Below are 14,948 nucleotides of genomic sequence, written 5' to 3'. Positions count from 1 at the left end.
TACAGATCCACCACACGAAAGAGGAAGTAAAGAAGAATGGCAGAAACAGGAAAGAGGTGAGAAGGAGAAGACAGTAGGAGCCGCAAAACGCATATGCTTCCTCAGATTGGCAAATAGAAGAAGAAAATGGCTCTTCTTACCTTAGGTATGTCGGTCCAGGGACAACGAAAGAGGAGAAGGAGAAGGGGACGCGAGGGAAGCAGCGAGGAATGACCTTAGGGTAGACGCGGGGAAGCAGCGGGAAATCACCAAGGGTAGACGCGGGGTAAAGGGTAAAAGTTATGGAGGAAAGCGGGAGACGCGATGGTAATGCCGCTGCCCGCTTTCACTCCGCTTCCGCCGCCAGAATGCCCGAAGTCACGAACCAAACAGGTGACTTTCACGAAAAGCTGCGTGTAATAACCGCGCCGCGCCTAAAAAGCGCTCCCAAACAGACCCTTAGTCTCATTTTGAGTTTATGTACTAGTACTTTATCTATAGTACTGAGTACATGTACCGGAGGGTCAACCTCTTCCTTTTGCTTTTTCTATGCACTTACTTTGTCATGCACTTCTCTTTTAAATTTTAGTGTAATATGTAATATTTCTAGGATTGCTAAGATAAATGACAATGCATACAAACTTTATCTATCTGGAGATTATAATATTCCTGCTACTTAAGATGTCCTTGACTTGTCCTCGTAGTACTAGGATACATAAGCTTACAGAGAAGAAGATGAAGCCCCTCTCATTCGGAAAGAGTGATGTAGGGGTAGAAGCGTGAGATGCAAGAGTGGACATGCGGAATGCAAACATGGGTATGCCAAATGCACTCGAGGGTACACCACATGTGGGTGTGAGTACATTGGACGTGGACGTGGGTGCGCTGAACATGGTATTGGGTATGTCGGAGGGATGCTTGACGAGGAAACGCTGCACTGGCATTGAACTCTTGTGGCGAGAAGTTGGACTGATTCAATTCCTAGGTTCAGAAAGTACCATCTGAAGGAGTGGGCTACTCCTTAGTTGCCTAATAGTATTTTTATGTTGTTTGTGTGTTTAGAGGCAATTTTTTTTAAGGTTTATGTCAGGAAAATCGTTGACCTCCAATTTTTCCTAGGGTTGTATCCAAAGGTGATAAGGTGTTTTGTTTGTAACTTGTCCCAAAATGGTGTTTATTAATCATTCATTGCTTTCCTTAACATTCCCTACGTTGTTGTTGTTGGCCAAGTTGCTACAGCCACTCGAAAATCTGGCCTTTGTTTTTTTCCTGCAGTCGCCCTTCCCTCCCAGCCAACTTCGCCTCCACCCTGCCACCAGCCGTTCAAGTCATATCCCCCATATTGCCAGCCCCCTCCAGCTGCAGTCCTAACTGCCGCGAGCCCTCTACAACCCTTCCCTCCCCCTTCGTGCAGTCTCCCCACCCAACCTTGTTGTCGCCCACCTTATATCTACCTGATAGCCACTCATCGCTTTCTCTTGTCCTAGAAGCTTCCTTCTCTTATTGCCTCTTGACCATCCTGCCCTTCATACTTTTTATTTCTCTGTAAACCGTAACTCCATCACCTTGGACTTAAATCTTAGTTGAGTTTTTGTCGTGTCAAACACTTATTTGCTACAAGTAATGATATTTGCTTCTTTCACAGTGGTTTGGGTTAAATATGCTTTTATTAGGGCCAGAGTCGGGTTAACTCTAATCCTATTTTAGCATCCCCCATATCTTCACCCAAAAAATTTTCTATCTCACCCTACGTTACCATTACATAACTTCCACCTAACCATGCCCTGAGGAGACAATTGCCGGAATCTGATCAAGAATCTACCATGGATGACATACAACGACTACTCCAACTGCTACATCGGTCTGATGCTATTGAGGAAAGAACCCAAGGCGGGATCACTGTCAAGCGTAATAGTTAAATTCATGAAGGAGAGCAAGAACACCTGAATCCCTTTCGTAGGGATGATTCTAGTTGAGAAGACAAGCCACAATGCTTTAGGGTACTATATTAGCAGAGGCCTACAACTAAAGTGCTTATTGAAAGATACAGAGATTAGATGCTTGTTGGAGGATACAGAGATGAGATGCATGTTAGAGGATTCCATGGATGTTTGTTATAGGATGCACAGATTGAGTGCCAATTAGATGATACAGAGATGACGTGCCTATTGGAAGATAGAGAGAGCTGAGACTGAATGTGGACTTACTAGATTTCGAGAGGAGAATGTATCTAGATGATTTTCTTGAGTGGATTTAGTCCGTTGATTGAATTTTTTAATATAAGGTGTCTGTTGATAGAAGAGTGAAGCTTGTTGCCATCAAGTTGAAGAAGAATGGTTCTTTATGGTGGGAGAATCTGAAGAGGGAGAGACAGAGAATGACAAGAATAATCAGTTCTTGGGAGAAAATGAATTTGGAGATGCACTGACAATACCTACCTCACACCACTTCCAGGATACTTTATTGAAGCTCCACTACCTGCAACAGAAGGAGCTATTAATGGAGGAGTGCACGACATAATATATGCAGCTCAAGTTGTGGTATGAGCTGAAAGAGGGAGGATCACACCATGGATAGATCCTTGGTAGGTTTAAAGCCCGCCATTAGTAATGTGGTCCAGCTGCAACCCTATTCGACACCGACGGATGTGCAAACCATAACAGTGAAAGTGGGGAGACGACATAATCAAAGCAATCATTGCCACTCAGGCATACATCCACAAGGGCAGATCTCAAGAGGAGCACGCCTCAAGGAGTGGAGCAGACTAATCAGGAACAATAGAGACCCTTCGAGTGAAGAAAACCTGGGAAGAGTAGCACGCCCACTACAAGTTTTATCCAGAAAATGCTTCAGATGCCATGGTTTTAGCTACATCACTTCCAGTTGCCCGACTGCCGCATTGTATCCTTCAACGAGCAGGGAGCAGTGGAGGAAGTTAGTAATAAAGAGGTAGTTGAAGAACATGGTGAGGAGTACCATCTTCCACATGATAAGAGTGAGTTATTTTGGTTCGACAGGTCTTACAGACTGAGGCTACGAGGGATCAGCAGTGGCTTCACGCTACAACATATTCTACACTTGTTGCATTGTGAAGGAAAATGTATGTTGTCTCATTATATTGATGGGGGAGGGGCAACAAGTGTGTGACATCTATACAAACTGTAGACAAACGGAGCCTCCTAACTTAGAGACATTTCCACCCGTATTCCCTGACGTTGTTGAAGAAAGAGAACAAGGCCAGTAATTGACAGGAGATGTCTCAAAGAATTTTTTTTATTGGGACTCATCTACATATCAAGTTTGGTGCGATGTAGTGTCGATGGATGCTTGTCACCTGTTGTTGGGAGACCGTGGTAGTTCGATCATCAGACTCAACATGACAAGCAAAAGAACATCTACTCATTCACTTAGGATGGAAAGCATATCGTTCTCTTACATTCTGAGAAATCTGAGATTCTTAGTGCTTTTGTCAGCGAGAAGCGCTAGCAAGATCAATTTTGATGATGATAGAGAATGAAATGACCTAGGCATCGATTCCAAACACAAAACAACCAGTACAAAGAGAGTTTCAGAACATCCTAGTCAATAATTTACCACCATGGCCACCACTCGCTAAGAAGATTCAGATTATCCTCATCTCACATCGAGTTGAACCAACCTTGGGTTGTGTTCCGAGAATTCAACAGCACACTCTTGGTACAAAATCTCTATTCAACTCAACAATGTCCTCCTGATGGTTGGAATGATATTGATCTTTGCTTGCAAGTTGGGGAAAAACCCTCAAGTGATATGGGGAGTAGTGTAGTCACCAATGAGATCAAGGTGCTCTTCATACTGCAGTCGCAAACCCTTTAAACCCATGAGGTTACAGTAGAGTTGTTATTTTCAAACTGCAGACACGAGCTTCGACGAATGAGGTCGAAGTTCCCCAAACCTGGGAGACTAACATAGGCATTGAAGCATGAGGTGCGAGTGTGGGCACGCCAGATGCGGACGTGGGCACGCTGGATCAGACGTAAATATGTCAGATGAGGAGGGGTGGGGATGCATGGGACTAGCATTTAACTCTTGCGACAAGAAGTTGGAATGGTTCAGTTCCTAGATTTTTAAGGTGACGTTCAAAGGAATGGGCCACTTTTTAGTTTCCTAATAGTATTTATATGTTAGTGTGTCTAGAGGCAGTTTTGTTTACAAGTTTTGGTCAGGACAGCCATCAGCGTCCAATTTTCCCTCCCAAGACTGGATCCGAAGGTAGGAAGGTGCTTCAGCTCTAACTCATCCCTGAGGTGGTGTTTATCTATCGCTCCCTAATTCACACAGCCTCTCCTCCGCTACTGTTGTCTTCGAAGTTCCTGCAGCCACTCAGAAAATAGTCATTTGCTAATTCCCTGCCGCTGCCAACACTTCCCTTCCTGCCATCTCTCCCCTGCTGCCAGCATTCCAGTCATCTTCCCCCTGCTGCCAGCCCCATCCAGCAGCAGTCCTAGCTGTCTAGAGCTTCCCACAGCTCTTCCCTCATCCTTTCGAAACCTCCAACCTTGTTGCCGCCCACCTTCCAACCACCTAACAGCCACCCGTCGCCCCCTTGCCACGAACACTGCCTTCCCTTGCCACAGCCGTTGCTTTCCCTTGTTGCCTCTCAACCATCTCGCTCTTCTTACTTACTATTTCTTCGTAAACCGCAACACCACCACTCTCGACCCAAGGCCTTGTTGAGTTTGTGTTGTGTCATTTGTTGTTTCCTAATTCCAAGTGTCGTTTATAATTGTTTATTTGCTTCAAGTAATAATTTTTGCTTCTTCCGTTGTAATTTGGGTTAGCTCCGGTACATTCCCTGTCCAGGATGAAGTGTCAGTAGAATTTTCTCGTCCTTAGAGAGCAGTAATAGGAGATTTTCCACTATTAATTATGATGGGATTTGTGGGACGCCTCTTTTCCTTTGAGTTATAATTAGGATTTCATTTCCGCCTTGGTATAAATATATTTGGCAGAACTTAGTTTATGTGAACTTTTTCTTTGGTTTATTTTTTTCTGTTTTCTCATATTCAGTGAGTTGTTACATTTTCTTCTTTAATTGGTAAAATTTTACTTGAAGAGAACATATGGTGTATCCTCCACATCATCTGTACCTTGCCGAAAGTGCCACCAATTGGTGTTTCCTGGCTGTCTTTACTACTGGAGTGCAGCCATGACATCTTTGTCCTCATCTTCTCGTTGATTCTCAAATTTTTCTGTCTTGCTAGTATGCAAACATTTTCAACACTTTTTTCGATCTGCATACAACTTCTAGAACCCTTAAAAGATGTCAAATTGTCATAGAAAATTTATGAGATGGCTTTGATGATGTCTGAGATTTCATCTTTAGATAACATGCTTTGTATCACTATCTATGAAGGTATATTTGGTATTCCTTCATCAATTTTTTCCTTTTTCTTCTCTACAAGAATTTATTGTGTAATTACTTTTAATTTATATGAGCCTTTATAATATTCCATCCATATTATGTAACCATAAGCTTGCGTGTTGATGAGGTGTACAATACTTTATTCTAAGCTGCTTTTTGTAACAATTGCTGGAGGCATGAACACATGCTCACAATATGATGCTAATGCAGGAGTTGATTTCTGTTATTAACATTTTCTATTATTGCATTTTGTCATGCTAATTTGATCATTTCAGGTTGAGATGCAAAGATTTGTTAGTAAAATTGTGGAAATGATGAAAGAAGAAAAGCTTTTCTCTTGGCAAGGTGGTCCAATCATCCTATTGCAGGTTTGATACCTTGTATTGCTTTATGTTAGAACTTCTCCCTCATTTTCAATTTATCTTATTTCTCTTTATTGTATGCCTTCTTTTTTGTGGTTATATTTCCTCCGGAATGTTTGGCCAAAAATATTTTGCTTTTGATTATGGAGCTTTATGTTCTTATTGAGTTCAAAGTATTTGGTGTTTTGTTGTTGTCTGGTTTAAGGGCAGGAGTAACATGTTGCTTTGTTCTTGTGTGGTTTGATAGTATGGATAAAAAATAAATTAATTTACTAAAAACTTAAATTTATGATGCATATGCCAATACATACTAGTTTTTTATATTTACCAATGTGAATCTAAGGCTCAATAGCCGTAATAAATTGTAAAATGTTGAGATTATGATGATGAATTTGAAAATTAAACTTTGCAATTTAGACTTTGAATTTTGAATATTCTCATAATAAGTTAGCCGTATCAGTCAGATTTTACATTTACATTCTTACGATGTTAACTTATTCCCACTGCTGTTATTATTCTATTGTGGGGCTGTTTTGCAGTCCGTTATTCCGGTGTGCTGTTTTAATTTATTGGATATTTCTTTTCAAGCTATGGTGTAGTCTGTGTTCACTGTCTCTATTTGTTGCTTCAACTTTGGGGTTGCAACAATTTTGTTGTTTTGGTGGGTATTCTTATGTTTTTGATGAAGGGATGATATTTGTAGATGTGGTGGAGTTTTTTGGTGAGGTTGATGATTATTATGGTTTGTGAAGGGCCTAGAAGTGCTGTGGCCGAGAACATTGGTTGATGGGGATAAGTATGACGTATATAAGAAGGGGATATAACCATTGTTGATTATAGCCTTACTAAAGAATTATAAAAAAGAACAAACGGGTGTCAGCGATCACCAAATCAACTTTTAGGGAAGAAGATCGCTAAAGCAATCTTCAAAGTTGAAAATAAGCACACATAATTTTATTTCATCAAATAATGAATTCCATGATTACATATCATGCTTATATGGGGCATAATTTAGGGTAAAAATGATAAAGGCTGATGATTACATAATCAAAAGTTTATTTTGGACTAATAAAAATACAATTCAATGATTTCTATATGGGGGATGTCCGACCATGATGCACGAGGAAAATGAGTAACATGAGATTTAAGCAAATAAGGAAACTATAATCTTGCATATTTCAGAGTTTCAATTTTGTATATTTCGGTCAAGCCTTATTTGGAAGAGAGTGGCATCAATTTGAACACGTGTTTCATTCTAGAATGAGTGTTATGTCCAGGATTGGAAAGTAGAATATCATTTGAATAAGCACTCGAAGAGTTTTTGAATTGAATATATATTGACCAATATATATTTTCTTTTTTTTCCCTATATTTTAAGGTTCAGTTAAGTTCATTCGGAAAATTGTTAAAATGTCTGAATTTGATTTCAAGATAGGAATAGATTAGATTTGATTTTAATTTTTTGAATCTTATTTTCTTATAAATTGTGATCGATGGTTGTAATTTAAATTTTTTTTGATTTGTAAACAAATGAAAGAGGTTATTTGCGGCATCAATTGAGTGCTCTTATTATTGTTGTTTTGTATATAGATTGCTCCAAGTTTTGCTTGCTGAATTTTTTCCTTTCCGCTTTTCTATCATTAGTCTAGTTTTAAATGCATTTTTTCGAACATAACCATCAATTAAAATTTGGGTTCTTTTATCCTCAGCTTTTCCTTAGTTTCACATCCAACTTGTCTTTTGCACAATGGCCAAATGGTAATATTATCTTGTTCTGTATCTATTATTGTAAATGTAATTATGTCCATACTGATGATGCACATAGTGTTATCTTGTGCAATGGAGAGGGAGGGAGACTTTAATGTGATGATTCATATAAATCTCTAAAGCTGTAATAGTTAGGTCCAAATCTAATAGAGGAATGTTCTCAAAACAATTCATTAGAGATGGATATTTTTATACCGGGCATAATTGGCAATGAGCCTTTGACTATCCTTTTTTTTTATTCTGTGGGCTGTCATCTATTTTATTTAATTCCTATAGTTTGTCTTTTATCCTTCAACTTATTTAATGTTTTAAATTATTGGCAGATTTCCATGTTCTATGTATTGGGTTATTTTCTATTCTGTAGCTCATCATTTGTCTTAAGTTTTTTTTACTGATTATTGGGGTTTCTTTTTAGTGATCCGCCACCTTTTGTATTATTAAAAAAATGCGGCCATATCGTTGAACTTTGAACTGGCCAGCATTATAGTTGGGATTTGTGTGGATGTGTGATTTGGTTGCTATTTTAACTTAGCTAAAGTGATTCCCCAAATCTTTTAATTATAATTAAGGTTCTAAGACGTGCAAATACATTAGCTATTGAAATAACTTCTCTATCTATGGGGGTAGATTATTTCTTCTTTTCGGGGTTTTTAATCCTTGACCATGTGTGAGAATTGATAAAATTTTAAAAGAGGTTATCCACTTTATAGATAAGGCTCGCTGTTATGACCTACACAGAGAATTTGGAATACTAAAACGAGAATGAAAAGATTTGGCTATAAATACCTGCTTTTTATTAACAATTAAACCAATCTGAAACTTTTCCACAACTTAAAATATCAATAAACAATAATATCGATTTAAAATTTAACTTGTATATAAATTATGTTAGATAGTGAAGACATAAAGTAAGATGGAAGTATTCTTAATTCTTATTTTACTTGCTTCTTTTCTTCAATACACGAATTGTTTTATATTATAGCAAACTCAAATATAAAACTAATATATATGCAGATCATAATAATGCATTTTTCTTAAATTCTATACTTTTATTATATGGTAACATGACATTTATAAGAATATTTTGTATCATAATTTATCTTTTAATAATGTGCACTCATAAAGCACCATTAAATTTTTGTACTGTTCAAGATATATTCATTTGATTTTCAGATTTTTTTTTTCTTTTTTACATGCTGGTGCCTATTTTAACTTGCTTCTCATTTTATATTTATCAATTCTCATGTCATTAATTTAATTTGAATGGGCTTTTTCTTGAAAATGAGTATTTGTTGATATGCATATCCGGTTCAGGAAAGCATGAGTCTGCCATTACATTTGAGGGGTAGAAATTATTCTCGTTTAGTTATCCATTATTGTGTTTTTATTTCTTTCCTTTTTAATATGATGATTTGAATTTTCCTCTAATTGTATGAGGGTGAGTTTAAGTTGTGCATATATTCGTTATTTGCTTAATGAGAAATTATGATAGTTTTTCCTCTAAATCTACATGGTATCAAAACAAGGGAAGAAACCCTAGATTCCTTTCAACTGTTGAAATGCTCCCTGTTGGCTTGCCTAGGCTTCCTCTCCCTACCGGATTAAAGCCGTTAGCCAGACTTCTGCAGACTTGCGTGGCCTTTCACAAGCTTCCGTCTTTTTGTTTCTCATAAGCGCTCGCAACTTTTGCGACTCCCTTTGTTTTTGTGACTCTTGCTATTTTTGTGACTCCCACTATTTTATGTAGAGCAGTCTTGCATTGCTTTTTTTGTTTCCCGTAGCGTCTTATGTTGTTTTCATGCAATATGATTTTTTGACTCTGATTTTGCCGCAAATATCATAGTTTTGGAATATTATGTGAACTGAGACTCTCTTTCTAGGGGAAATGAATTCCATGTGGCTAGGTTTCTCTCTCTTCAGTGAAAATCATACACTCCCTCCCGTTGGAATTTTGTCAGATGGAAATCCAAGACCTATGTCATCACAACTGGATTTGACCATCTCAACAACGGAAATAATGTGTCGGCGACTGACAGACAGTTTTTGGAGGAAATCGTGTGTCGGTGACAGATAATTTTTCTTTAGTGAGAGTTGTGTCGTCAATAGATAGTTTCTCTTTCTAGCAAGAATTCTATATTGATGACAGACAATTTCTCTTTCTGGTGGAATTCTTGATGATGACCAATTATGGCATGAAAGCTGTTTCTTCCTTTTCAAAAGTTACGGCTAAGCCTGAACTTAGGATGTTTGGTTCTATAGCATCTGAAGTCCATTCTTGTATTACCAATCACAAGCTATATGATAACAATTTCTTCCTTTGATCTTAATCTGTGTTCATGTTCTTCTATAGTAAAGGAAAAGTTAGTCATCTCACTGAAGAAAATTGTACACCAGAAGTCACAGATTCTAAACATCAGACATGGAAGATTGAACATCTCATGGTCATGTCATGTTTTATCAACACAAAACTTGGAGAAAATTTAGTCTTGTATAGAATGACAAAAGAAATCTGGGATGCGACAAAAGAAACTTATTCATTTTTTGATAACACCTCTGAATTGTTTGACATTGAAACTAGATTACATGACCTACGAGAGGGTATTTTGAATGTTATTCTTTATTTTAAATCCCTCTCTAAATATTATCTCCAACTAGATATGTATGAAACATAAACATGAAGGTGCTCACAAGACTATACCTTTTGCAAAACCTTTGTTAAACCAAAGAGAACCCTCAAGTTTTATTTCGGACTAAAAAAAAAAAACTAAATGAAGTCAGAGGCAAAATCATGGATCCAAACTTTTTCTCTCAATTTGTGAAGCCTTTGTTGAAGTATGAAGGGAAGAGAGCAGAAAGAAACTCATGATAATAGGTAATCCCACTACATTAAATGTTGACAACTCAGTTTCATACACTCATAAATCACATCACAGGACAACAAATCAAAGAAGAATAGACTGTGGTGTGAACATTGTAAAATGTTGGGTCATTTGAAAGAGAAGTTTTGGAAAATTTATAAAAAACATGCGATGAAGTCACATGTGATGGGAAAATCAACCAAACACAAAATGAAAGGAAATCAAGGCTTTTGAAAATAGTTCATAGTTCATTTAGCAAGGAAAAACTTGAAGCTCTCCAAAGTCTTTTGGTGTGACTCATCTTTTCATATATTCGATGGAGCTTAAGAGAGGGAGAGGAAGCAAGGAAGTCAGGAAATGTAAGGATACTTTGTCCTAAAAAGCGACGCGAATGAAGGGAAACAATGACATGATTGAAAGCAGAAGTCGAGAAGTATCTTACTGGATATTCAATTCCAATTAGAATGTTGAGGGCTCCAACGACTAACAATGAATTCGTCGAGCAGAGGAGGCGTGATGCTAAGGCTCGGCGAGGATGATGAAGACGAAGAAAGAGGCATCAAGTGGGTCTCGTGTGTGCGAGTAAGAGACGGATTTCGTGTGCAGATAGGGATTACGAGTTTTTTTTTGTGTGGATTAGGGCTCGACCGAGATTCAAAGGTAGGTTTTAATAATTTTAATTAATTGATTATATATATTGTAATGTTAATTGGAAAATTTTTTTGAATGATGACTAGATTTAGAATTTTAGCTTGGAGGGGAATAAAAGTAGAGATGCACGAACTGGAGAAGGAGAGAGCTTGAGTCAAGCAAACTTTGGTAAGGTAAATTTGGGTTTATATTATTATTTAACTAATGAATTTTAAACATATTTATTGAATAGTAAAATAAAGTTGATTAGGATTTCATAAAGTGAAACGATTGAAATTAATACTTAAAGAATGTATAGTTAATAATTAATTATTATTAATAATTTAAATTTTAGTAGTATGAAAAGCATGTTTATTATAACCATCAATTTTAGAAGAGTTGATATGAAGACAAATAAAAAAACAAATAAATTGTCCTTGAGATGAGTACTCATTTACATATACAATAGTAATTTTTTGCTTCTTCTTGATCAAATTCAATTATTATTACTGTTATATTTATGACACTATATAACCATGATTTATGGTTTTATTGAATTTCGTTCATATTGTTGTAGTGACATGCATACCCAGTATTATTTAAATTATCATGAGTATTGATTCATCTACATGTATATTGACTGTTAAACAAATGAGAATGAAATGAGCATTATTTCATAATATTTGTTATAAGGTGTTTGCATGTGCATGATTGACTATGATGGAGTCACCTCTTTATGATACTAGCGAGAGAATACTAAGGTATTCATGCTTATAAATTGAAAAAAATATTGATATTGAAATACATTCACTTGTATAGTTTTTAAACGGTGCTTCTGTGACAGTTGTATAGACATACAATGATATAAATATGTTTATTGATATGGTAAAATACATTGAATTATATTAAATATCGTAAGTAATCATATTTATTAACTATCAAATATTTTATATTGATTTATTAAAAACTTAATTAACATGCATATTATTTTCTTTTTTCTTGTGTCAGTGTGTTTAGGAGTGAGTATTCACTGACTTTGATTAGCTTACAGTTATTTTAAACTAACTTTTAACGTGTAATTATTGGATTAAAAGATAAGCAATAGAAGATAATGTTTATAAAAAATGCAAATAATATGTCATGATATAAATTTAATTGTATTGCTTTAATTTAGTTTTCTTTAGAGGTTCTTTCATTTGTTAATTGCTAGTTATAAAAATGAATATAAAAAAATTAATTCCTATGGTTCGACTGTCTGTACTTGCATTGGTTAATTCCAAGTACCAGGTTGGGTTGTAACATTTGAGATAATATTCTCTGACTTTTACTAGGCTTCTAGCACACTGAGATAGTCTTTCATATACTCTTATTGCTCAATAAGAAGAATCAATCTTGATAGTGGACTCTGAATCATCTGATCACAAGACATGTGATATCATTTCTTTTCAATCATTTTGTTCTTGTAAACACCATGTTGTAGTTAGAACGCAGATGACTCTCTCTTATCTATGGAAGGAAGAGGAAGTGTAAAACTCACAAAGGAACTTATTTTTCAATCTGTGCTTTATATTCCTAAATTTCATTATAACTTACTATTTAGCAGTTAACTCGTTATAGGATTTTTGCTACTAAATTATACCTTGAATTTATGAATTTCAGGTGACGGACTTAGGGAAGGTGATTGGTTGTGTTGATATGTATCATGAACTTTACCTACTCATTGAGGATCTCGCTTCAAATAACTATCCCATCATTCACAATCCTTTTGAGTCAAGCCTTATATCTGAGTCTGTTTCTCATAAGAGTCAATTTATGGCATTTTCGTCTTGGGCTTCATAACTCTATTATTTTGAAAAATTGTATCTCATCTATTTATGAATAAAAATCCTAGTTTTTATCAGCATAAAAATTACCGACTTTCTAAACATACTTGACAAGTGTTCTCAAGTCCGAAATACAAATCAACACATCCATTCTCCATGTTTCATAGTGATATTATATAAATTTATTAATGACCACACCCGAATCTCTTTGAGCTTTCTCGTGAAGGAAAATTCTAAAACTGCCAGCATAATTGAAACCTTCTAAAACATGATCCTCATCCAATTTTAGAGCAAAATTCAAATTCTAAAAACCAACAACACAAAAGACTACTTCAACTCCACTCTTGGCTCTTATTGAAATTAACTAAGATGGGAACAGATGATCGAACGGTGAGAATTGTTTTCTAAATTCAGTTAATATTTAAAAAATGAAAGTCACTAATTAAATTAAATTAAAACAATTTAAATAAATTTATCTCGTTACGTGTTGTTTGTGTCTTCTATGAACGTTATCTAATCCATCGCTCACCTTTTTATAACTTGGTTAACTTGAAAAGTTTGATTAAAATAACAATGAGCTAAACAAACCAATGAATACTCATATCCATAAACAACAATAATATAAAAGAAAAAAATGATATGCATGCCAGTTAAGCTTTTAATAAATTAATATAAATATTTGAGGCATTATTCAACGAGTCTTACTATATCAATAACATAATAATATCATTTTATAAATGTATAACCGACACAAAAATATCTTCTAAAAATTGGACGACTTAAGGTATTTTAATATCAATATCATTTTGTATATACATGCACGAGTATCTTAGCGTTTCCCGGTTAGTTTCATAAAAGGGTGATTTCATCATAGCTAAACATGCTCACATAAGAATACTATAAAAAATATTATTTTTAAAAATGAATGTCATCCTCATCCTCATAGTAGACAATATTCTTGTACAAGATTCAATAATAATTTAGGCAAAATTGAGCACCCAAGTCATTTTTATAATATGAAAAAATTAAGTGAATTATAAATTATGTGTATACGATACTATAAGAATAACAATAAATGCATTTCATCAATAAAGAAACAAAATATTACTGTAGCAAAAGAATATGAGTACGTGCTACTTGCTTTTAACTTGTATTACTTTTATAAAATTTTCACCCATAAAATATAAATTATTCAATTCACTATACTTAATTGTGATTTAATTTAATTATGAAATATTGATGTATCACACTATTTTAATTCATATTTCAATACTATAAAGTTGAAGTGTAATTATTGTAATAAAACTTAATATAATATTAATTTATACAAAAATACTTTTAGAATTAAGGTCGTAATCTTTCATTATAAATGCCACAAGTTTCATCCAAATTTGAAATTTAAATTTTAAGTGAATAAGGATGGGTCTAACCCCATTGCTCTGGACATTTTAGTTTCACCTCGGTCAGATACTACCAGACAGGAGATGTCTGTCGCCCCTGAGGACCCCTCATGACACTGCTGTTATTGTTACTGCGAGTGATGTGATGCTGACACCTTCAAACCCTATAAAAAATAATACTGATGGACTATTACCTACAAATGATAGTGTTCAGACTGATAATCAGGAGAGCCTCGTAGCTCCACTTCTTCAGGAAGTACCCGGTGTAGAGGTTACTCATACTTCACATATACTAGAACCTATTGTGGGTACTACGGTTGGTATTCCTTCTGCTTCAGCTCCACCACCCCATCATATTGATTCTTCAGACGAGGAATGACAAGTTTACACTTTCAGGAGGAAGTTGAAGAATAGAGATCTACTAGAGCTCAGGAATCTTATGGATGATACTTGGTTACTTCGGGTAATGGTAAGCACCTTACCAATCTGCTAGCTGGATCCTTACCGAGAATTAGAGCCAGAGGCAGGACTAGATTGAGATGACCCTCACTTTTTCAGCACCCTGGTGGTTTTGGGTTTTTGATTTCTATGTACCCCTTTTTTCACTTTTTGGTGTGTTTGTACCATATGGGTTGGGTGCCTATTTTTAGGCCCACCCATACAACCTATCTGCATCTTTATGTTTAATATATCAGCCTTTGGGCTTATATATATATATATATATA

The 14,948-nt window shown here is 35.7% G+C and overlaps 1 protein-coding gene across 3 annotated transcripts in view; it reads left to right on the top strand.

Annotated features, from left to right (window-relative positions):
* LOC110031334 (beta-galactosidase 15) overlaps nucleotides 1-14,948 on the top strand; it is a 146,913-nt gene that overhangs the window by 43,341 nt on the left and 88,624 nt on the right. For all 3 annotated transcript variants that reach the window (XM_020734481.1, XM_020734482.1, XM_020734484.1), the window contains one exon: nucleotides 5,659-5,751. In XM_020734481.1, coding sequence (XP_020590140.1) covers nucleotides 5,659-5,751 — 93 coding nt within the window. The remainder of the gene's footprint in view (nucleotides 1-5,658; nucleotides 5,752-14,948) is intronic.

This window comes from Phalaenopsis equestris, unplaced genomic scaffold (genome assembly GCF_001263595.1).
Source record: "Phalaenopsis equestris unplaced genomic scaffold, ASM126359v1 Scaffold000801, whole genome shotgun sequence".
NCBI classification, from domain to species: Eukaryota; Viridiplantae; Streptophyta; class Magnoliopsida; order Asparagales; family Orchidaceae; genus Phalaenopsis; species Phalaenopsis equestris.
Note: the sequence above shows the minus strand (reverse complement) of the source record. Positions and strands in the feature narration are given on the sequence as shown.